Source organism: Acipenser ruthenus, chromosome 32, assembly GCF_902713425.1.
Source record: "Acipenser ruthenus chromosome 32, fAciRut3.2 maternal haplotype, whole genome shotgun sequence".
NCBI classification, from domain to species: Eukaryota; Metazoa; Chordata; class Actinopteri; order Acipenseriformes; family Acipenseridae; genus Acipenser; species Acipenser ruthenus.
The window spans coordinates 9309188-9334305 of record NC_081220.1 but is presented as its reverse complement, the minus strand read 5'-3'; the positions used below and the strand labels follow the sequence as shown (position 1 = coordinate 9334305).

Here is a 25118-nt window from a genome sequence, read left to right as displayed (position 1 = left end):
ACAAGCGCACTCAAGCTGTCAAGTCAAGCTGTCCACTTTCTTCTTTCTTTGTTTTTTTGTTTCTTTCTTTCACACTGCAAGCCCAGTGTAACACAGCCGGCTCACAGGCAGGCAGGCAGGCAGGCAGGCGGGCGTCTGGCCACCCACAGGAGTCACTGGTGTGCGGTGAGACCGTGATTACCCAGCTGACTTGAGCCCCCCTGCTGAATTAGCAGAGTGCCTGGGTGGCACTCTGCTAATTGTGCACTGTCCCTGGGAGCCCCTTGGAAATCCTCTAGGAATCCCCTAGGTACCTACTAGGAGCTCATGGCCACAGCTGGCGATGGCATAGGCCCAGATTCAAAACAGTGCATTCTGCACTCCAGGGTGTGCCTTTACAGGATGCACCACTCGGGAGTCCCCTATTATTGTTAAAGATAATAAAATATTATAATCAGATTTGTAGATCAACAGATCCACCATAAATAAAGCGGATTCTTGTTCCTGATGAAGTCATTTCCACCGTGCTGCTGATGTGCTGCTGTGTGAGAGTGCTAATCTGGAGTGAAATGTGTTCAGGCTTTCACACACACACATTGAGAGAGAAACACACATATGCACAATGGAGCACACACACACACACACACATTGAGAGTGACACACACTGAGACACACACACATTGAGAGACATACACTCACTGGAACACACACACATTGCAAGAGAAACACACTGAGACACACACATATTGAGAGAGAAACACACCGAGACACACACACACATTGAGAGTGAAACACACTGAGACACACATTGACACACACACACACACACACACACACATTGAGAGAGAAACACACTGAGACACACATTGGGACACACACACACACACACACACATATTGAGAGAGAAACACACTGAGACACTGTGACAGAAATACAATGAGTTCTGGTGATAAATCTTCCTCCCGACCTGTGAGGGCATTAAAGAACGGGAGGAGAAGTATCTGGAAGGGCTGGCCTGACAGTTTGTTTCCGGGACCGGGAAGTGGGTCAGCCTGGAAGGAAGCAAGACTCTGTTGTAAGACCGTATTGATTTGACAGGTAAACGAGGGGCAGCTGCAAGTAATAAGGCAGCTGCAACCGTTTACCTAGATATCATATAGGGGCCAGGGTAACGCTGTTCTTTTCCTTCATTTGGGTTAAACATGAGGAGAGAAGGACTGAGAGAGGAGCTCTCAGAAATATAAAAAGGGAATAAGTGTTACGTGTTGTGTGTTATTTCTGTCTGTCTATAATTGTCTGTCTTTTTGTCGCACTATTAGACAGTTAAAGCACACCTCCGGAGCTGTCGCCACAAAAGCACTATCCGGAGCACCACTGCACAGAGCACCTGCACGTTTGAATTCACCCAGGACTGATGACCGTGCCTTTGTTTTTCTGTTCAGGACTGTGTGGGATTATTCACGCTCCCCGTGCTTTACACATTGTTGTGTACTGCCGGGGATTTATTATTTGACGGTCGCCAGACCTGGAAACAGCACAATAAACACTTATTCACAAAATTACCGTTGTCTGCCTGTCACTCCTGCATCGCATCACCGCTACACCTGTTCCCCTTACCAGCCACTTTGCCACACTTGGTGTCAGATCCGGGATCATGGATCGCAACGCACTGGCGGAGCTGCTGCAGGCGCTGGAGAGCAGACGCGGCGCAGAGGAGAGGAGGAGGGAGGAGCGCTACACGGCGCTCATTGAACGGGTAGGGCTGGCCATTGCCGCAGCAACGACCCCTACCACAACACCGCTGATGTCGCCCCCGAAGGTGGCGTTCGAGCGGCTGGCTACCGCGGCGGCTTGGCTGCGGGAGTTCTGGGCCAGCCAGTTGGGACCCTGCCTGATTGGGTAGGCTCAGGCAGCCTACCAAGCCATGAGCGACCATCACGCCACCGAGTATGACCTGGTCAAGCAGGCTATCCTCCGCCGGCTGAACATCACCACAGAGACCCACCGGGCTTGGTTTAGGGAGTACCGGAGAGCCCCGGAGACACGCCCCAGGGTGGTTGCAGAGCGGTTGTGCGACCACATGGTGCATTGGCTGACCCCCGGGAAGAAGACCGCCCAGCAGATGGGGGAAGCCATTGTGGTAGAGCAATTTTGCCATGTGGTCGGCGCCGAAACCCAGGCGTGGATACGGCGCCACAATCCCGACACCCTGGAGGAGGCGGTCAAATTGGCTGAAGACTTCGAGGACTCCCTGACTTCTGCCCGGATCGGGATCCTGTCGGCCCCTGCCCTTCGGAGCAGCCGACCTCTCCCTCCCTCTCCTCCAACACCACCACCACCACCCCCCCGCGTTCCAGGGACCCAGACCTCCTAGAACACCGACCCCATTGGGCCCCCTTGCCTCCCCCCCATGGAGACCAAGGTTGGCCCCCAGCTGGGGTAGAGGTGCTGCCCCTGCCCCTTTGGTCCCACTGCCGATTATTTCCACTCCTTTTGAACGCATTGCAATGGACATAGTGGGCCCTTTGCTACCTTCTGACTCCGGGTATACGCATATATTAGTGGTGGTGGATTATGCAACGCGATACCCGGAGGCAGTTCCATTGAGGTCCACTAGTGCCGCTGCAATAGCCACCAAGTTAGCGCAGATTATGGCTAGAGTAGTGATCCCCAAGGAGATTTTGACCGATCACGGAACCAATTTTCTGTCAAATACGTTACAGCAGGTGTACAAAATATTGAAAATACGTCATCCACAATCGGACGGTCTGGTTGAACGTTTTAATCAGACCTTAAAGTCGATGCTGAGGTGATTTGTAACACAAGAGCAGAAACATTGGGCATCGCTTCTTCCCTACCTCCTTTTTGCGGTGAGAGAAGTGCCGCAGAGTTCCACGGGGTTCTCCCCCTTTGAGCTCCTGTACGGCCGGCAGCCTCACGGCATTCTCGACCTGCTGAGAGAGGGGTGGGAGGAGCACAAAGGCTCGTCTAAAAATGTAGTGAAGTATGTGCTCCTACTAAGAGATCGCCTGGATTTGGTCGGTCGTTTGGCCCGAGACAACCTCAGATCGGCTCAGCACCGACAGCAGCAGCATTACAACAAAAATGCACGAATTCGAACCTTTCGACCAGGGGACAAGGTAATGTTGCTACTTCCCTCATCAGAATCAAAACTGTGTGCTAAATGGCAGGGGCCGTATGAGGTGATTCGGGCTATAGGGAAAGTAAATTATGAAATTAGACAGCCCGATCGCCGGAATGAACGTGAAATTTACCATGTTAATTTGTTAAAGCCCTGGCAGGCAAGGGAGGTCTTATTTATAGCCCCAGGCAATATGGAGGATGATTTAGGCCCCTCTCCAGAGACCCCGAGCACAAGAGCGATTTCGATGGGGGAACAGTTGGTTCCGGATCAGCAAAGAGAGCTGCGTAAGCTTATTGAAGAGTTCAGCGATGTTTTTTCTGACGTGCCCGGCAGAACAAACTTAGTTGAATATGACATTATCTCTCCACCAGGTGTCACAGTGCGAGAGAGACCGTACCGGATCCCGGAAAGTCGACAAAGTGGCGTGCGCAAAGAGGTATGGGATATGCTCGAGCTTGGGGTAATTGAACCTTCCAGGAGCGAGTGGTGCAGCCCCATTGTCATAGTGGCTAAGAAAGACGGCACCAACCGCTTCTGCGTGGATTTCAGAAAGGTGAACGCTATTGCTAAGTTCGATGCGTATCCCATGCCTCGGGTCGACGAGCTTTTAGACAGACTGGGAAAAGCGAGGTTTATTTCCACTCTGGACCTGAAGAAGGGATACTGGCAAATCCCTTTAACCCGCAGCTCCAGAGAGAAAACTGCATTTTCAACACCAGAAGGGCTGTTCCACTTTAAAACCATGCCATTTGGGCTACATGGTGCGCCCGCTGCCTTTCAGAGACTGATGGACCAGGTTTTACGCCCACATCATGAATATGCAGCAGCGTATATTGATGATGTGGTGATTTACAGCTCCACCTGGCGAGAGCATTTGGCTAGGCTTGCAGCCGTTCTTCAGTCTCTAAGGGCAGCCCGGCTGACAGCTAACTTGAGAAAATGTGCGTTTGCCAAAATAGAGACTCAATATTTGGGATTTGTAATGGGAAATAGAAGGGTGAAACCTGTGGTCACCAAAATCCAGGCTTTGGTTGATGCAGCGATCCCCAAAATCAAGACTCAGGTGAGGTCACTACTGGGCTTAGCCGGTTATTACCGCCGCTTCATCCCCGAGTACGCCACAGTGGTTAACCCGTTAGTCGACCTCACCAAAAAGAGTGCTCCAAATTTAATTAAATGGTCAGCTGAGTGTCAGGGGGCGTTTGATACGATTAAGCGTAAACTTTGCCAGGCCCCCCACTCTTATTACCCCAGATTTCACCAAGAGATTCATCCTCCACACCGACGCCTCGGATGTAGGTTTGGGTGCAGTCTTGTCCCAAAAAGTAGCTGGAGTAGAACACCCGATATTGTACCTGAGCAAAAAAATGTTACCTCGGGAACGTAACTATTCCGTAGTCGAAAAAGAGTGTTTGGCCATTAAATGGGCTACTCACTCTTTACGATACTACCTGCTGGGACACTCATTTGATCTTGTCACAGACCACACCCCACTCAAGTGGTTAAGCACAATGAAGGACAGCAATGCCCGGATAACTCGGTGGTATCTGGCATTGCAGCCCTTCATGTACCATATGGTACACCGTGCGGGGAAAGACCACCAAAATGCGGATTATTTTTCCCGGGAGGGGGGAGCAATGGGAAAGGTAGATTCAGCCGAGTGTTCCTTCGGCTCCACTCTGAGCGGTGGGATATGTGACAGAAATACAATGAGTTCTGGTGATAAATCTACCTCCCGATCTGTGAGGGCGCTAAAGAACGGGAGGAGAAGTATCTGGAAGGGCTGGCCTGACAGTTCATTTCCGGGACCGGGAAGTGGGTCAGCCTGGAAGGAAGCGAGACTCTGTTGTAAGACCGTATTGATTTGACAGGTAAATGAGGGGCAGCTGCAAGTAATAAGGCAGCTGCAACCGTTTACCTAGATATCATGCGGGATTACATATAGGGGCCAGGGTAACGCTGTTCTTTTCCTTCGTTTGGGTTAAACGTGAGGAGAGAAGGACTGAGAGATGAGCTCTCAGAAATATAAAAAGAATTAAGTGTTACGTGTTGTGTGTTATTTCTGTCTGTCTGTAATTGTCTGTCTTTTTTCGCACTACTAGACAGTTAAAGCACACCTCCGGAGCTGTCTCCACAAAAGCACTATCCGGAGCACCACTGCACAGAGCACCTGCATGTTTGAATTCACCCAGGACTGATGACCGTGCCTTTGTTTTTCTGTTCAGGACTGTGTGGGATTATTCACGCTCCCCGTGCTTTACACATTGTTGTGTACTGCCGGGGATTTATTATTTGACGGTCGCCAGACCTGGAAACAGCACAATAAACACTTATTCACAAAATTACCGTTGTCTGCCTGTCACTCCTGCATCGCATCACCGCTACACCTGTTCCCCTTACCAGCCACTTTGCCACAGACACACACACACATTGAGAGAGAAACACACTGAGACACACATTGAGACACACACACACACACACACACACACACATTGAGAGAGACACACACTGAGACACACACATATTGAGAGAGACACACACTGAGACACACACACACACACATTGAGAGAGAAACACACTGAGACACACACACATTGAGAGAGACACACACACACACACACATTGAGAGAGAAACACACTGAGACACACACATATTGAGAAACACACTGAGACACACACACACATTGAGAGAGAAACACACTGAGACACACACATATTGAGAGAGAAACACACTGAGACACACACACACATTGAGAGAGAAACACACTGAGACACACACATATTGAGAGAGAAACACACTGAGACACACACACATTGAGAGAGAAACACACTGAGACACACATTGAGACACACACACACACATTGAGAGAGACACACACTGAGACACACACATTGAGAGAGAAACACACTGAGACACACATTGAGACACACACACACACATTGAGAGAGACACACACTGAGACACACACACACACACATTGAGAGAGACACACACTGAGACACACACATTGAGAGAGACACACACTGAGACACACACACATTGAGTGAGAAACACACTGACACACACACATTGAGAGAGACACACACTGGAGCACACACACACACACATTGAGATAGAAACACACCGAGACACAGACACACATACACACACACACACACACACACACACACATTGACAGTGTTCTCCTCTCTCTCCCCATGCAGGCTCGGTGTCTGTCTGGCTGTTGCTCTGGCTGGCAGTCTGCTCCCCTAGCCCTGCCTATTCCTGCCCCAGGCTGTGTGTCTGTTACCTCTCCCCGATGACGGTCAGCTGCCAGTCTCAGAACTTCTCGGCGGTGCCGGCCGGCATTCCCTACGACAGCCAGAGAGTGTTCCTCCAAAACAACCGCATCACAGAGCTGCAGGCGCAGTCCTTCGGCTTCCAGACACAGGTACCATCTTGCCCTGTTCACACTTCACAATTATTTGTAACCCCCTTTTCTCCCCCAATTTATAAATTGTTTTTAAGACTATGTCTGCCTCACCACTGCTGCTGCTGCGATCTCCCCCGCAGTGACTCCTTCTCGGCTGGGAGAGGCTGGAGATAGACAAACGCACTCAAGCTTTTGTCCTCCGAAACAACAACGTGCAAGCCCACACAATAATCTAAATGTAATTCAATTCCACTACTTATTTTGTTCATATATGTAGTCTTTTACAGAGTTTTTTAAACATACATATATAATTAGAGGAAGGTAGGATGTCGGAGACAAATAGAAAATGTATGGGGGGTCCCTCTTTTAAGAGACACTATTTGACTGTACCTTGAGTGCAGGTCTCTTAATACAGGTTTGACTGTAACTCGAAATTGAGCTTGAAAATGATCTTCCTCTCTCTCCCCCACCTCTCTCTCTCCCTCTCATCAGGTCCTGTGGCTCTACTCCAACAACATCTGCTCCATCAAACCAGATTCCTTCAGCGACATGCGAGATCTGGAGGAGCTGGACCTGGGGGATAACCCCTCCCTGCGCACCCTCCATCCTGACTCCTTCCGGGGGCTGGACAAGCTGCAGAGCCTGCACATATACCGCTGCCAGCTGGGGACCCTGCCCGGAAACATCTTCAAAAAACTCTACAGCCTGCAGTTCCTTTACCTGCAGGACAACCTGCTGCAACACATCCAGGTGAGAGAGAGAAAGAGAGAGAGAGAGAGAGAGAGAGAGAGAGAGAGAGAGAGAGAGAGAGAGAGAGAGAGAGAGAGAGAGAGAGAGAGACCTCCTATCTAATACAGTGCGCCACCAACCCTGCTCCTGGAGCCCCCCCATCCCCCCCATCCTATCTAATACAGTGCGTCTCCAACCCTGCTCCTGGAGCCCCCCCCCCCAATCCTATCTAATACAGTGTGTCTCAATCCTGCTCCCGGAGAGCCCCCTCTATCCTATCTAATACAATGTGTCTCAATCCTGCTCCTGGAGAGCCCCCTCTATCCTATCTAATACAGTGTGTCTCAATCTTGCTCTTGGAGAGCCCCCTCTATCCTATCTAATACAGTGTGTCTCAATCCTGCTCCTGGAGAGCCCCCTCTATCCTATCTAATACAATGTGTCTCAATCCTGCTCCTGGAGAGCCCCCTCTATCCTATCTAATACAATGTGTCTCAACCCTGCTCCTGGAGAGCCCCCTCTATCCTATCTAATACAGTGTGTCTCAATCCTGCTCCTGGATAGCCCCCTCTATCCTATCTAATACAGTCTGTCTCAACCCTGCTCCTGGGGGGGAGGGGTGACAGGAGGCAGATACATACAGAAGAGCTATAACACAAATAATTTTATTTTCATAATTTAACATACAACTTTTTGGTAGTACTGAATTTTCATGTGCCAAATATCAATCTCTGTCCCTCCCCTTCCCCCTCCCTCTCTCTCCCCCTCTCAGGACAATCTCTTCTCAGACCTGGTGAATCTCACTCACCTCTTCCTCCACGGCAACCGAATCCGAGTCCTGTCTGAAAATGTCTTCAGAGGGCTGGTCAACCTGGACAGGCTCCTCCTCCACGAGAACCGAGTGCGACAGGTCAACCGCAAAGCCTTCAGGGACCTGGGTCACCTCACCACCCTGTTCCTCTTCAACAACGCCCTAACAGACCTCCCTGCTTCGGCCCTCTCCGATCTCTCGTCCCTGCAGTTCCTCAGACTCAACGGAAACCCCTGGAGCTGCTCCTGCCAGGCCCGCCCTCTCTGGGAATGGTTCCGTCAGGTCCGGATATCCAGCTCCGAGCTCCTCTGCGCCGGTCCCGAGGAGAGGAAAGGTCTAGATTTGAGGTTCTTGAGAGAAATCGATTTCGCTCCCTGCCCCATGATGCCTTACTATCCGAGAGCCCGCGTCACTTACACCTTCAGCACCAGAACGAGATGGTGGTTCCCCAAATCGGGCAAGGCAAGCGGGGGGAATTCGGACAAATCTAAAGGCTTGGATGGAAAGAAAGGACAACAGCAAGACAACAGTTACATCAGTCCAGATAAAAGTCAAACCAAAAGTTACGAAGCTGAGTCCACATTGACGAAAGTTAAAGAGCAAGACTACTGGGAGAAATATGAAAACGAAGACTCCACTATTCGTTGTTACAAGTTGGATTGTTTGAAAGAAGCAAACGGGAAATCCAGAGGCGTTTGTCCAGACGCGTCCCTCTTTCTCCTCTCTCTCTCCCTCACTCTCACCCTCTCCCTCTCTCTCACCCTTCACTTTCTTTTTCCTGAAACCATGTGAAGAGCATTTGTGAATTTCCCCTTAAAGACTATATTGAAAAGATATTACGATTCAATCACTGCTCTGCAGTGTTGAGTTTCCTATAGACCAGCTCTGCTCTGAAACTGCTGTGCGATAATGAGTCTTATTGAAACTACTGTGCGATAATGAGTCTTATTAAAACTGCTGTGCGATAATGAGTCTTATTGAAACTGCTGTGTGATAGGGAGTCTCATTGAAACTGCTGTGTGATAGGGAGTCTTACTGAAACTGCTGTGCAATAGGGAGTCTCATTGAAACTGCTGTGCGATAGTGAGTCTTATTGAAACTGCTGTGCGATAGGGAGTCTTATTGAAACTGCTGTACGATAATGAGTCTTAATGAAACTGCTGTGTGATAGGGAGTCTTATTGAAACTGCTGTGCAATAGGGAGTCTTATTGAAACTGCTGTGCAATAGGGAGTCTTATTGAAACTGCTGTGCAATAGGGAGTCTCATTGAAACTGCTGTGTGATAGGGAGTCTTACTGAAACTCCTGTGCGATAGGGAGTCTCATTAAAACTGCTGTGTGATAGGGAGTCTCATTAAAACAGTTGTGCAATAGGGAGTTCTATTGAAACTGCTCTGTAATAGGGAGTCTTACTGAAACTCCTGTGCGATAGGGAGTCTCATTGAAAGTGTTTGAGAGAGACCCAGGGAAAGCACTGTTTTAAAAGGAACTAATCTAAAAAGTTATATAAAAAAAAGAAATTTTGTCTTTCCTATAGACTCGCTCTGTACAGCTCTGCAGTGTTGATCTCTCTTTCCTTTTAACCTGCTCTGTGCAGCTCTGCCATCTTGAGTTTCCTACAGACCTGCTCTGTGCAGCTCTGCAGTGTTGAGTTTCCTATAGACCTGCTCTGTGCAGCTCTGTTCATAATGAATTACAAATTACACTTCTTTTAAAGTATTTTGCCATTTTTTTCCCAGTTGTCTCTCTCTCTCTCTTTGACTTTCTTAATTGCTATGAAAATCCCTACAAAATATTCTGCAACTGTTTTAAGATGTTTAAAGATTATATATATATATATATATATATATATATATATATATATATATATATATATATATATATATATATATATATATATACACAAAATGTGTTTCTGGTGTTACAATTTGAAACTGTTTTCTTTTTAGTTTGAAATTGCGTGTATTTTATTTAATTTCAGTGGAAAATGACTTTTTTCTTTTTTTTAAGGGACTGGTCCATTTAGGTGCAGTCAAAGAGAGGGGTGAGGGAGTTTGGACTAGTAATAATACTATAATAATAATAATAATAATAATAATAATAATAATAATAATAATAATAATAATAATAATAATATGCACAATAGCCTTAGACCAATCACCCCCTATACTAACTATAATGGACTGTTCCGTGTTACTTTGTACTTTTTTTTTTTAAAGGTGTTGGATTGACTGAATTTGTGTAATTTTAGGAATTTGTTTATAAAGTTGTGTATTGATTTTTTTCATTTATGTATTTTTATTTGTTTATTTTGTTCATTCATTTTCATAAGTGTTATTTCTCAGGAATTTAAGATTTACAACATTTTATGGATTTTAAAAATAGCACTGTACTGTACTGGGGATCTGAGAGCCAGCTAATTCAATACAGTCCAGTCTAATCTAACAGCACGGTACTGTACTGGGGATCTGAGAGCCAGCTAATTCAATACATTCCAGTCTAATCTAACAGCACTGTACTATACTGGAGATATGAGAGCCAGCTAATGCAATACAGTCCAGTCTAATCTAACAGCACAGTACTGTACTGGTGATCTGAGTGCCAGCTAATTCAATACAGTCCAGTCTAATCTAACAGTACGCTTCTGTACTGGGGATCTGAGAGCCAGCTAATTCAATACAGTCCAGTCTAATCTAACAGCACGGTACTGTACTGGGGATCTGAGAGCCAGCTAATTCAATACAGTCCAGTCTAATCTAATAGCACGGTACTGTACTGGTGATCTGAGAGCCAGCTAATTCAATACAGTCCAGTCTAATCTAACAGCACTGTACTGTACTGGGGATCTGAGAGCCAGCTAATTCAATACAGTCCAGTCTAATCTAACAGCACTGTACTGTACTGGGGATCTGAGAGCCAGCTAATTCAATACAGTCCAATCTAATCTAACAGCATGGTACTGTACTGGAGATATGAGAGCCAGCTAATTCAATACAGTCCAGTCTAATCTAACAGCACGGTACTGTACTGGTGATCTGAGAGCCAGCTAATTCAATACAGTCCAGTCTAATCTAACAGCACTGTACTGTACTGGGGATCTGAGAGCCAGCTAATTCAATACATTCCAGTCTAATCTAACAGCACTGTACTATACTGGAGATATGAGAGCCAGCTAATGCAATACAGTCCAGTCTAATCTAACAGCCCTGTACTGTACTGGTGATCTGAGAGCCAGCTAATGCAATACAGTCCAGTCAAAAAACATTCCGTGTTGTATTGTGTTGTATTTTTATGTATTTTTGTAAAAAAAAAAACATGTTGAATAAATGCTTTATTTAAAAAATAAAAACCTAAAAAAACACCTTTTGTGTTTCCTCTTTTCAAGCAAAATCCAATGGGACTTTATTTGATTTCATGCCAAACACACATACATCAAATATATTTCTGTCAATAAAAACATAATTCTTAAAGGTTATTAAATTAGTTTTATCTTTTCTTAATGAATGTCTTTTAAATTTGTAAAATTATAACCCATTAAAATAGAACAAATCGACAGAAATTAATGCATTTGTCGCTCGTTACCCTTTTTCATTTTTTTATTATTATAAAGTCCAGCCACTATAAAATATCAGAAATTATCACGATCGCTTAAAACCCAGCCCATCACAGATGCATCATGGGAACAAAGAACAGTGGTTTGAAATTGAATACGAATATATTCAATATTTGACCAAAAAAGAGGGGATATGGCAGGAAGACAAGTAAGAGAATAATCTTTTTTTATTGTATTTTCTTAATTAAACAGGAAATAGAAAACTTTTTTTTTTTTTTCTCAGCATCTTTTCTGTGTTTTCAACGTGTTGTGTTGTCAGGATACCGTACACACTTAACTCGCTCAGTCAAAAATAGATTTTTTGAAGCTTAACTATTTATTTTTTTTGTTGTAATATTTTTAAAAAAAATCTCCCAATTTGGAATATCCAATTGTTTTTTATGGCGCTGCTGCAACTTCCCGTATCGACTCGGGAGAACGAAGACTCATCATGCGCATCCTCTGAAACAAACGCCGTCAGCCACCCTCCTCTTGTCACACTGCAACAGCAAAGACAACCGCACCTGGCTGTAGCGGTGTTGGAGGAAACGCAGTTCCGCCCACAACTCGCAGGCGACCGTTCGCCACAGGAGTCGCTGGAGCTTGTTGAGACAATGATTACCAAGCTGACCTAAGCCCTCCCAACCCGGGTGGCACTCGGCCAACTGTGTGCCGCCCCCTCGGCGTTCCTGTCGGCGATGGCATAGTCTGGATTGGAAACAGCGATCTCCAGGCTATAGGGCACACCCTGCATTTCAGATGAAGCGCCTCAGCTGGATGCGCCACTCTCCCCCAACAATTCAGCAATTCAGTAGTCTACATTTGACCCGTTCAGGTAATCAATGCAGTGTTTTTCACTAGTTTTCTGTTAGGTTCTCATCTGTTTTCTTTCTCAGTATTAGCCGTGATTTCCTGGAAAATGTGACAGTGGCGACCTGCAAGTTTGGTCCATCCATAATTAAATACTCTACTGCAGTTACTACTTGCTCTTAAATATAACTCTATTTAAGGGTGGGCATATAATAGTGGTCAGTCTACAGGAACCAGGGACTGAGGCAGATAGGCAAGTTCCTGCTTCAAGTAATTTTTAATTAACTACATTTGGTAACTTGTAATGTGGTGTGTGATTAGTACCAGGTGAGTGGTTTAATTGTATAGAAGTTGATTTGCTATCTGATTGGTTTCCACGCAGTTGTTCTTTATATATTAAGCAGCCTATTTCTGCGCCAGCCAGAAGCGCCTGCCAACAGAAGAGCCTCAACAAAAGAGCCGGGAGTCTAGCTGTGGGAGTCTACAGGTAACCAGTGTCTGAGGCAAGATAGGTAATTGGTCCTGCTCCTACTAATTTTTAATTATCAATTTAAGTATCATTATTAGTTGGTGTTTCAATTTAGGGAGGAGTGTGTGTATGTGATTTTAAACCAGGTAGTGTGGTTATTTGAATAATAAGGTGATTTGCAATTTGTAATTATCAGGGAGGGTGGTTTATTAACTTGAAGAGAGTTGTTTGCATTTGGATTGGTCTCCACACAGTCTCCTGTAGTGGTGTGATCCCCTTTGAAGTGTGTAAAAGTATTGTCAATAGAGCAGTTAGCAGTTGTGCCAGTCCCCTTGCAAAGTGAGGTGGAACCCATTTAAGGGTGGGCATATAATAGTGGTCAGTCTACAGGAACCAGGGACTGAGGCAGATAGGCAAGTTCCTGCTTCAAGTAATTTTTAATTAACTACATTTGGTAACTTTGTAAGGTGGTGTTTGAATTAGCTGAGTTGGTGTGTGATTAGTACCAGGTGAGTGGTTTAATTGTACAGAAGTTGATTTGCTATCTGATTGGTTTCCACGCAGTTGTTCTTTTTATATTAAGCAGCCTATTTCTGCGCCAGCCAACAGAAGAGCCTCAACAAAAGAGCAGGGAGTCTAGCTGTGGGAGTCCAGCAAGGGGAGGCCTGCGCTGAGACGCTATTCCAATAGATCCAAACCTAACTGGGTTCTAGAAGAAGCTATCTACTAGTCAGGTCTGTACCCTCCACCCTACTGCTCCTACTGTGCCTTTTGTCCTGCTTGCCCTCCTATGACTGTCTCTCACATCCCTGTTCTGTCCTCTCGTCCTCGTCCTCTGCCCTCCCTCCGCTGCTGCTCCTCCAACCCCTCTAACCTCATTTCTCTGCCTCTCCCCCCTCCCGCACACTCTCTGGTGCACTCTGGAACTGTCACTCTTCTGCTAACAAAGCTGATTTCATATCTGCCTTTGCCTCCCACCTCTCGCTCGATTTCCTTGCTCTCACTGAAACCTGGTTGTCCCCTGATAACACTGTTACTCCTGCTGCCCTGTCCTCTCTCTACGTCCTGACCCATACCCCGCGTCTCACTGGACGGGGAGGTGGGACGGGTCTTCTCCTCTCTCCCTCCTTACTCTTTTCTGTCCCCTCCGATCTCATCTCGCTCTCTGTCAATACCTTTGAATTTCATGCAGTCCAACTAACCTTTCCCTGTCAACTCCTGCTCGTTGTTCTGTACCGCCCCCCTGGGCCTCTCACTCACTTTCTGGATGAACTCGACTATCTACTCTCCTCCCTCCCCTCTCTGTCTACCCCGACTGTCCTGTTGGGTGACTTCAACATCCATCTCTCCAACCCCAGCCACTCTGCTGGATTCCTCCCTCTCCTGCACTCCTTCGACTTCTGTCTCTCTCCGTCCCCTCCTACCCACAAAGCTGGCCGTCAACTGGACCTCACCTTCTCCAGGGCCTGCTGCCCCTCCACCCTCTCTGTCACCCCCCTGGACCTCTATGATCACTATTTCATCTCTTTTTCTCTGTCTCTCCCCCCTCTCCCTGCTCCTCCTACCCCCACTGTCACCTCTCGCCGTAACCTCCGCTCTCTCTCCCCCTCTGTCCTTGCCTCCACTGCTCTCTCTCACCTCCCTCCTATCGACTCCTTTTCACAACTCTCCGTAGACTCTGCTACCTCCACCCTCTTCTCCTCACTCACCTCCTCCCTCGACTCCCTCTGTCCCCTCACCTCCCGTCCTGCTCGCCCCTCCCCTCCCCATCCCTGGCTCTCCTCTGCGCTCCGCTCGGCAAGAATCACACTGCGATCTGCTGAAAAGAAATGGAAGAGAACCAAACTCCCTGCTGCCCTAGACCTTTACCACACTCTCCTCTCCTCCTTCTCCTCTACTCTCTCCTCTGCTAAATGTGCTTATTTCCAATCTGTAATCCAAGCCTCCACTAACAACCCATGTAAACTATTCTCTACCTTCTCCTCCCTCCTAAACCCTCCCCCCTCCTCCTCCCTCCTCTATCTCCCCTGATGACTTTGCCTCCTTCTTCTCTTCTAAAATCTCAGATATCCGCAAACTCTTTAACACCTCTCCCTCCCCCGCACCCCCTCCCGCTCCAACTCCTACACCCACTGCAACCCCTACTAACTCACCCCCCTTCTCCACCTTCTTGCCCCTCTCAGACTCTGACCTCTCCTCCCTGCTCCAGGGTCACAAACCCACCTCATGTGCCTTGGACCCCCTCCCCACTCACCTCTTTCAAGCTGCTGCTCCTGCTCTACTCCTCTTCATCTCCTCCCTCCTCAACACCTCTCTACTTTCTGTTATCTTTCCCTCTGCCTTCAAAAAAGCCTCTATCACTCCCCTCCTCAAAAAACCTACCCTCGACCCCACCTCCCTCCAGAGCTACCGTCCTGTCTCCCTCCTACCCTTCCTCTCCAAAACCCTCGAGCGGACTGTACACCGCCAGCTCTCTGCTTTCCTGTCCAACCACTCTCTGCTTGACCCTCTCCAATCTGGCTTCCGCTCTGCTCACTCCACTGAAACCTCCCTCCTGTCTGTCACCAACTCACTTAAGTGTGCCCGAGCTGCCTCTCTCTCCTTTGTCCTAATTCTCCTCGACCTCTCGGCTGCCTTTGACACTGTTGATCACTCTATTCTACTATCATCTCTCGATGACCTGGGGATCTCTGGCACTGCTCTGGCCTGGTTCTCCTCCTACCTCTCCAACCGCACTTACCAGGTAACCTGGCTTGGAGCAACCGCCACACCTCACCCTCTCTTAACTGGAGTCCCCCAAGGGTCAGTCTTGGGTCCTCTCCTGTTCTCTCTCTACACCCGCTCCCTGGGCCCCCTCATCGCATCCTATGGTTTCTCATACCATTTCTATGCTGATGATGCTCAGATTTTCCTCTCCTTCCCTACCTCTGACTCCACCATCTCCTCCCGTATCTCTACCTGTCTGTCTGCTATTTCCTCCTGGAAGCACTTGCATCACCTCAAACTCAACCTCTCTAAATCTGACCTCCTTTTCTTTCCCTCCTCCTCCCCCTCCTCTGATCTCTCTATCTCTGTTCCTCTGGAATCTACCACACTCTCTCCCTCTTTCTCAGCTAAGAACCTTGGAGTCACCCTGGACCCCTGCCTCTCTTATTCCCAGCACATCTCCACTGTGGCACGCATTTTCCGATTCTTGCTCAGCAACATCTGAAGAATCCGACCCTTCCTCACCAACTATGCTACCCATCTCCTGGTCCAGGCCCTGGTACTCTCCCGCCTAGACTACTGCAACTCCTTCCTGGCTGGCCTCCCTGCGTCCACCACCCGTCCGCTCCAGCTCATCCAGAACTCTGCTGCCCGCCTGGTGTTCTCTCTGCCTCGCTTCGCCCACGCTACTCCACTCCTCCGCTCACTCCACTGGCTCCCGATCACCGCTCGCATCCAGTTCAAGACTCTTGTACTAGCCTACAGATGTCTTGACCAGACTGCACCCAGCTACCTCCAGACCCTCATCTCTCCCTACACCCCCACTCGACCTCTCCACTCCACCTGCACTAGAAGACTGGCTCTACCTCCGCTATGCTCCCCTGCCTCCAGAGCCCGCTCCTTCTCCAGACAGTTGTTTTGTATTTGCCAGCTCGGTCTATGTCACATACCGTACTGTACTCTCCATTCTGTTTTGGGAGCTATTCTTGCAGCACCAAGAATGCTTGCTTAGAAAAGTAAATAGTAGCCTAATGTTTCAGTCTGAAAGAGCGGTCGAGATAGCAGCTTCCTGCAGATTGTTTTTTAAACATGTTTTTTTTTTAAACAGTGAAGCAATTATCACAATCGTTCTTTTGAATTCCTGTCCTATAATCACCATATAATAGTCCCACTGTAGATGTGGACGGAGTCTTGTGCGCTCGCGGGGTGTTTCCCATAGCGGTACCTTGGAAAGCTCCTGCTGTTCCGTGCTTGTGTGAGTCCTGGGGGGATGTGCGCGGAGTTAACGCTTGCTTTTTAAAAGCGTTATTCTATGCCTCGCAAAACTGGCACATACTTTTGAAAATAGCAGGATCACGCATATTGTCGGCCACTCCCCCCATATTGTGCGATGCATACATTTTATTTCTGCACAGCGCAGAATGGATTGTGACGCGCAAAAGGACGTTTCGAATATAGAACATTATGCGCATTTGCACATAACGGCCGTTTAAGTGGTGCGCAAATCTATCCAAGATCGGGCCCAATGACTTCAGTTCTAGTAAGAGCAAGTACAAAACACAGCACGATTTTATAAATGAATAAATACATGAATGCAAATGTAAACAAATACACGTAGAAATACATACTTTTTAAATATAGAAATTATTAAAATGTTTGAATAAATATTGCTATAAATGAATACATGTAGCACAACAATATTGATTTGGCTGATGCTGGTAAATTAAATCTGACCACTAAAACACAAAGCATGTTAAAATAAGTTATTCACAGATGTAGAGATTATTATTTGTGTAATAAATAAATGTAGTTCTAATTAATGAGTTCTAATCTGACGTGGGGTCCTAGGAGGACCCTGAACCACTGACCTCATTCTGCCATGGCTTGGGGAGAGATACTCAGCTGGGGATGGGGCAGCTCTCCTGCGTTCAGTTCTTTTGGAGAACTTCCTGCATGGAGAGCAGTCCAACTCACCCGCCAGTGCTTTGACCGCATGGTCTGCCCCTAAGCATCTGGCGCAGGACCGGTGCTCATCCTGACTGGGCAGCTTTGTCGCGCACTGGTCGCCCTGGTGGAAACCAGCGGAGGACTCAGTTGACTGCACTGACATGGTGACTAGGCGGGATCGGCGCCGAGGAGAACGCTGTCGGTGCCGAACACTCGGTGCCGAGACAGTCTGTGCCGATGGTGGGCGCGGTCGGCACGGAGATGGTTACACCAGTGCCAAGTCAATCGGGGCCGGGTAGGCGCTGTTCCAAGCCTGAAGGTCGGCGGGAGAACCGCGGTGGATGCCGGGGTATGCAGCCGATTCAGCCGAGCTGCTAGGCCCGTGGGGTCTCCTTACAGCACCAGAACAGCTCTCCACACGGTATCTGCAACTACACGAGGCCTCATGTAGTAGAAAAGAGTAATAGCCGCTCGCCAATCTTACAGGAGGGATCGATACGATAAGTTGCGGATGCAACCCCGGTTCCCTGAAAGAGAAAATAACCATCAAGGTATGGGACATTGCCGTCAGGCAGTAGGGATTGGCTGAGCTTTATGTCAAAGCTGCCGATAGGCCTCCGCGCAAGCTGCCGTGTGAGCCCTCCCCCCTGGGAGCTTACTATACGCAGCGCGCGGAGAGTCACCTCCTCTTTTGCCCTTCAGGCCGTGAAGGCCTCCAGAGCGACCTGGCGGCTTGATGGTTATTTTCTCTTTCAGGGAACCGGGGTTGCATCCACAACCTATTGTTCCCTTTCAAGTCGAAAATAACCATCAAGGTATGGGAACAATGTACCCAAGCCGTCGCGAGGGAGGATTCTCGGCAGTAGGACAGCCTTACGTCATAACGCAACTGCGTAGGCAGTACATCTACACATATGCGGAGCTGCGCCTCAGCGTCTATGCTCGCAATGACACCTGTCCCAAGGTGGAATAGTCACACCATATTGTCAACCACTCTAGACGTCCGCAACCTGAGGCGTCATAGAGTGCAACACAGATGCTCCAAATGACGGAGCAGAGGATTCCAGTACATTTAACCGGTAGAACCTCATAAATGTATGCGGTGTAACCCAACTGGCTGCAGCGCAAATGTCAGACATCGGCACCCCTCTAAAGAGGGCCCAGGATGTTGCCATACCCCTAGTGGAATGTGCCTTCAACTGCCCTGGTGGCGGAAGGCCCATAGAATCATATGCTAACTGAATAGCATCCACTATCCAATGAGAAAGGCATTGCTTAGACAACGGCTGACCCAAAGTTTTAGAAAAATGGCATATGAATAGCTGTTCTGTTTGCCTCACAGTCTTTGTGCGATCAATATAACACCTCAATGCCCGCACAGGGCAGAGCATGTGTAACCGCTCTTCCTCTGGGGAAGAAAAAGGAGGAGGATGGAACGCCATCAACTCGAGCTGTGTGCTGTGCCAACTGCTCCTTTGACTGCGCGCAGACGAGCCAGTCGTCCAGATAGTTCAGCAGTCGGATGCCTTGAGCCCGCAAGGGGGCTAAAATGGCGTCCATACACTTCGAAAAGGTTCGAGGAGCTAGAGACAGGCCGAATGGCAGGACACAACACTCGTAGATCCTGCTCTGAAATGCGAAACGTAGGTACTTCCTGTGACCCGGACAGATGGGAACGTGAAAGTATGCATCTGTGAGGTCTACGGTGGTAAACCAGTCGCCTTGCCGGACAGACTGGACAATGTGCCTGTGCGTAAGCATCTTGAACGACAACACCCATAGGTATTTGTTCAGTACTCACAGATCTAAAATAGGGCGGAGCCCACCGTCCTTTTTTGGCACTAGGAAGTACTTGGAGTAGAACCCCTGGTCGGTCAGAGCAGGGTCTACTAGTTGAATGGCACGCTTCTTGAGCAATGCCTGTATTTCTGCATTTAGAGCTGAGGACTGAACCGAGTCCTTCACTGCAGTTACCACCACTCTCCTGAAGGGGGGGGGGGGGGTTTAACCGGAATTGAAGGGTGTACCCGGTGAGTATAGTTTTGCGCACCCAGATGTCGTTGGTGCATTGTTGCCAGAACAGGAGCTGTGGAACAGTGTAGGGGTGGGTTAACGGCTGCCGGGGTTTCTCAGGGCTGCTTAGGCTGCGCTCGCTCACGAGGGGCCTGGCCAGAGCCACGAGGGCGTGGTCTGCTACCTCCTCTGGGGCGCCACCCTCCTCGCTGCGGTCTTGCAAACGCGGGTTGGCTGCGTGCTGAAACCCCCAAAGGGACGGTTTTACTGCCCTGTGAGTGCGCTTGCTGCTGTGGCGGCGCCCTGCGCCATTGGCGCTCCTGCGGCTGCCTTGGCTGGAAAGGCTTGCTTGGCCACATCTTAGCCAACTGCTGCGACGCCTCACGCGCCTTGACGGAGCGTTGCAGCATCTCCTCCACCGCTGGGCCAAACGTGTGCCCCGGGGATATAGGAGCATCTAGCAAAGGGGCCTTATCAGGCTCCTGTACCCTGGCCTGAGAGAGCCAGAGCTGCCTCCTTGCCACCACAAGGGAAGCAATGCTCCTGCCCTGTGCTCGCGCATTCAGCTGAGCCAGCTTAACCAAAAGCTGCGCAACTGCACCCAGCTCGGTTCTAATTGGAGACCTCTGACCAGCTGTAAGCTGGGAAGATGGGCTCAGAGGGAGCTGAGACGTCACCGGCAGCGACACGACAGATGATGGTGGGGCCAAGACGGTGTGGGACGAGCCCGAGGATGGGGAACGACCTCCAACTGCCTTCCTAGCTCTCTGGCGAAGGGTGCGTGTCTGAAACTCCGCACATAGCTGGCAGTATGCCCTATCTGCCAGGGCAGATGCGGCATGGTCCGGCCCCAAGCATGCGACGCAGTCCTCATGAGGGTCGCTAGCAGGCAACTTGGCCTGACAGGTCACGCAACGGTGGAACCCAGACATAGTAGAACGCTGAAGCGTCTAGTATTGACGCCAAGCACCAAGAGTGTGCGTCGAGCACTGTCGCATTAAACGCCAAGGTGCGCGCGTCGAACGCCAAAGCGTCGGACACCAGCGTCAAGCACCTGAAGTGCGTGCGTCGAGCGCCGAGGTGCGTGCGTTGAGCGTTGAGGGTGCGTGCGTCGAGCGCCGAAGCGTCGAGCACCGAGGTGCGTGCGTCAAACGTCGAGGGTGCGCGCGTCGAGGCGTCGAAGCGTCGAGCACTGAGCCCCAAGTGCAGAAGCACTAAGCACCAAGCGCAGAAGCGCTGCACAAAGCGCCGAAGCGCTGCACCAAGCGCACAAGCGTTGACACCAAAAGCGCCGGAGCGCGAGCGCCAAAGCGCGAGTACCGAGTTTGGAACACTAGCACAGACGCCTAAGCGTCAGCTGACCCGCCATGCGGAGACGCTAAGTGCTGGTACGGCGTCTGATGCTGTGCAATACCTACCTGAAGATGCTGGGGATTTTGCACGTTGGTGGTTGTCTTCCTCTGTATAGTGAAGGGAAGCAAAATGCGCGTGGGCCAAGGCCAACGCAACACGCGTCCGAAAGACAAAATATATACAATATATATAACAAATATATATATATATACACAATAAAATACAAAAACCCAACACAATAAATTATAAGAACAGAGGAAAGACGGGGAGACCATGAAGAAACGCGATGCCGAAGCAAAGCGAGAAGGAATATATAAAGTAAAACAATATATAATCCTAAATAATAATACAATAACAATAATAATAATAATAATAATAATAATAATAATAATAATAATAATAACTCCGGAGAGTATAACTGAAATAAACTCGGAGAAGGGGATAAACCAGCTTCTCAAGCCTAAGCTTTAGTAAGTACAATCAGTTAAATAGCTCTAAGTCCTACCGCTACTGAGGCTGAAGGCAAAAGAGGCTTGCGCGGAGGCCTATCGGCAGCTTTGACATAAAGCTCAGCCAATCCCTACTGCCTGACGGCAATGTCCCATACCTTGATGGGTTATTTTCGACTTGAAAGGGAACGTGTACATTAAAAGTCTATTAACATCTTTAACACAATCATCTGTGTTCCAATAGCGGTTAATCCACATGGTGATCAATAAAGTGAATGCTGGTTTTGTTCACATATTCGCAAGACGTTTTCACGATTCACACATATTCTGAAAAAGCACACTAGAATATAGTAATGAAAGGACAGGAAAATAACTGCTTTATTGGCTCTGGTATTGTATCGTCACCTTGATTACTGTCTGTAAGAAAGAGGCATTAATCAAAAACCTAATTATGTAAGGTTCCCAATGCGCAAATATGCAGCATATTAAATCTTCCCACATGAATGTCAAATACGTACTGACAAGTACGGCCCTTTCCCAATGTAACACTCTGCTGTGTTTGAACACCAACGATGGCTTGGATATGTATTAAACCACGATACTATTGTTCCCACTTTCTTTATTACTACCAAATGTGCTTTTCGTGTCAGCCCTTGTGGCCTAATGGATAAGGCACTGGCTTTCTAAGCCATGGATTGTGGTTTCGAGTCCCATCTGGGGTGTGATTTTGTTATAGGAGGCTGTGTGGTCCAGTGGTTAAAGATAAAGGGCTTTTAACCAGGAGGTCCCCCGGTACAAATCCCACCTCAGCCACTGACTCATTGTGTGACCCTGAGCAAGTCACTTAACCTCCTTGTGCTCCGTTTTTCGGGTGAGATGTAAATGTAAGAGACTCTACAGCTGATGCATAGTTCACACACCCTAGTCTCTGTAAGTTGCCATGTATAATAAAATCGAACATAATTATGGTATGTTTTATTAGCATGAAATACTTTGTAGATCTTGTTATCTGCTAAGTCCGCTCACGCTAGCCAGAACGTGCTCGAGTGCTCTGGCAACAGCCATGAAGCAAGTCAATTTTTCAGTTCAATTAAATAACTACTTTGTTTTTGTGGATGGGGGTGTTTCTTGAAAAGATCAGTTAAATAGCTACGTATTTTGAAATAAAGATGTATTCATTATTATGAACGTTAACAAAAATTATATTTTATTTACATTTCCCACGTGTGCTTGACTTGTACAAATCTGACAGTTTCAACAAAGACATTTGACTTCGGTTCATTAGTTAGCCTATACTGCCATCTACAGCATTACTACAGGTTTCGTTTACTACTTTTGGATATTTTCACAAATACTCGTGCGAGCATGTAGTCGTGGCCGAGTGGTTAAGGCGATGGACTAGAAATCCATTGGGGTTTCCCCGCGCAGGTTCGAATCCTGCCGACTACGTAAGCTTTGTTTTTAATTGATTGTATGTGCTCATTGGTAATACATGTTTAAAGCTCAGGAAGTCTGAAATATTACTGGTTGTTCTTCATATCGCTTCGGTTCATTTTGTTAAAGAATGTTCATTTTGGCACCATTACAAATGCTGTGGTTTCTTTAAAGAAGAAAAGCCATGGCCCGTACGGGGATCGAACCCGCGACCTTGGCGTTATTAGTACCACGCTCTAACCAACTGAGCTAACCGGCCACACACTCGAAACTTGATACTAGAACCCGAGGAAAATAAGTCCTGCGGACATTATGATTGTTCTACCAAGATGTTCTCATGTTAAACTGAACAATAACACATTCAAAGTATTGGAAAGGCATAATTAGAGGCCTCGTCATAATGAGGCAGCTTAACAGTGTGAAGGATGTGGTGAGGTGCAGGCTTGCGGTGACTTTCTCTCATTTAACGACCTTGTGATTTGAATACTAACAAGAAAAACAAATCAAATTACCAAGCATTCGGTGGACGTTTTAAGAAATAAATAAACAAACAGATTTGTCAGAAGTGGGATTCGAACCCACGCCCCCAGAGAGACTGCGACCTGAACGCAGCGCCTTAGACCGCTCGGCCATCCTGACTTACACCGACGACTTTGCACAACACTGCAGTACACTGCTGAACCTCCAATGTCTGACGCTACAGTAAATCACCTGGTGTGTGTGTGAACTTATTCTTTATCTGTTTATATTAAGGAGGGCGACCTGTTTCGTCGCATTCTATATGGGATCACAAGGACACTCCTCTTACAGACAGAAAATATACGGCAAACAGAGCGATCGCTTCACGGTTAGAAACAAATCAGAACAGTCTGTTAGCAAATTAACTTCATGAAAAAACCACACAGACATTACATAAATGTTACAGATATGTTTCGTAGACACAAAAGTTGTAACATAATTGAGTACATTTGTAAACTATCCGCCAGTAACAGACATTATCTCACACTATCTCTAGTTTCAAACGCATTATCACAGGCGGCACAATTACGACATGGAAAAAATCCAGTATATTTGTCCAGTACACCTAGATCTCTCGAACATTAAAATGAGTCAGCCCTTAAAAAAACACTGTCCGTGTTCATTTCTATGTATATGACATTGTCTATACACAATACCTGTCATGTAAGCCTATTGGTATCAAACCGATCACAATTAATGTGATCCGTGTTTTCAGTCAGATTGATAGTTTTAATCAATCATCGAAAAAAGCAGCAGTGCTTTGCAACTGTAGTTCGTCTTGCGTACCTTTTGGTAAGATACCCACTCAGAACGTGTCCGCTTCCTCCAGCCCCCTAAGGAACACTTGAGCGGTCATCAATAAAGGGAGCAGTTGGCCAAAAAAAAAAACCACTCGCTGTCTCCTTCACGCTCAAAAACGAACACTCTCACTCTTCCTCGTGGATAGCGAGTCCACACACTTTATAAACGCATTTCGCTGGAAAATCACTATAGAAATGATCCCGGAAAGTATTGTTTTATGGGCAAGTGGCCAACCGTCTCCATCCAACTCTGAGTGGCACCGGTAGCTGTGCCGCTGACAAATAGACAGGAGCTTTCATATAATGCAATTGCTGTTGCCCAGTGAGGTGTTACAACAACATTTCAAACTCATTCCAAACTGCAGGCGGTTAAAAGCTAAATTGGGTTCAAGTTTCTCGTATGATTTAAAAAGTAGGAGCCAGTTGCCTCATTTGCATTGTCTGCCTTCCTCCTTTGCACTGTGAAGTCTATCAGATTTGTGCTTAAAATCTGAATATGATTCCAATTTGAATCGTGTATATTTGGTTTCCATTTTAGCAATATGCATACACACTGTTCTGTTGAGCTCCCAGGGTGTTATCTAATAAAACACCATAATCGGTTAGCATGTTCGGCTGTTAATCGAAATTTTGGTGTTTCAAGCCCACACAGAGATGATGCTTTTTGCATTTCTTTATATCATTAGAAAATGGCACTATAATACGTTTTTATTTCCTCCAATTACACTGAAGAAAAAATTTGCTGTTTTTTTAATTCAAAAAATTAATTAAGAAAAAATAGCTCTAGTGCTGTTTGCAAAAACCCGGGATCGAAGCAGGGATCGTTACAGTCTAACGCTCTCCCAACTGAGCTATTTCAGCTTGACGCGATTTTGCTATCGAGACAGCATTCTTTTCGTCAATCGCCTTTTTGTCAAGCCAGTAAACCTGCATGTAATGAGAAACGTTC

At 47.4% G+C, this 25118-nt stretch overlaps 1 protein-coding gene and 4 non-coding genes across 5 annotated transcripts; 2 read left to right on the top strand and 3 right to left on the bottom strand.

Moving 5' to 3' along the window:
- Window positions 1-6330: 6330 nt before the first annotated feature.
- On the top strand, window positions 6331-8869 carry LOC131703114 (reticulon-4 receptor-like 2; the record flags this gene model as incomplete). The annotated part of the gene is made up of 3 exons (XM_059005979.1): window positions 6331-6555; window positions 7030-7287; window positions 8039-8869. Coding segments are annotated over 3 exons (1314 nt in total), but the record flags the coding sequence as incomplete, so codon positions are not given.
- Window positions 8870-22783: 13914 nt separating this feature from the next.
- Window positions 22784-22865, top strand: trnas-aga (transfer RNA serine (anticodon AGA)). Its single transcript has one exon. It is a non-coding gene; the product is annotated as a tRNA-Ser (tRNA).
- A 170-nt stretch (window positions 22866-23035) lies between these two features.
- On the bottom strand, window positions 23036-23109 carry trnai-aau (transfer RNA isoleucine (anticodon AAU)). The gene has a single exon. It is a non-coding gene; the product is annotated as a tRNA-Ile (tRNA).
- A 298-nt stretch (window positions 23110-23407) lies between these two features.
- trnal-cag (transfer RNA leucine (anticodon CAG)) lies at window positions 23408-23489 on the bottom strand. Its single transcript has one exon. It is a non-coding gene; the product is annotated as a tRNA-Leu (tRNA).
- Window positions 23490-24169: 680 nt separating this feature from the next.
- LOC131703330 (small nucleolar RNA U3) lies at window positions 24170-24387 on the bottom strand. The gene has a single exon (XR_009309795.1). It is a non-coding gene; the product is annotated as a small nucleolar RNA U3 (small nucleolar RNA).
- Between the last annotated feature and the right edge of the window lie 731 nt (window positions 24388-25118).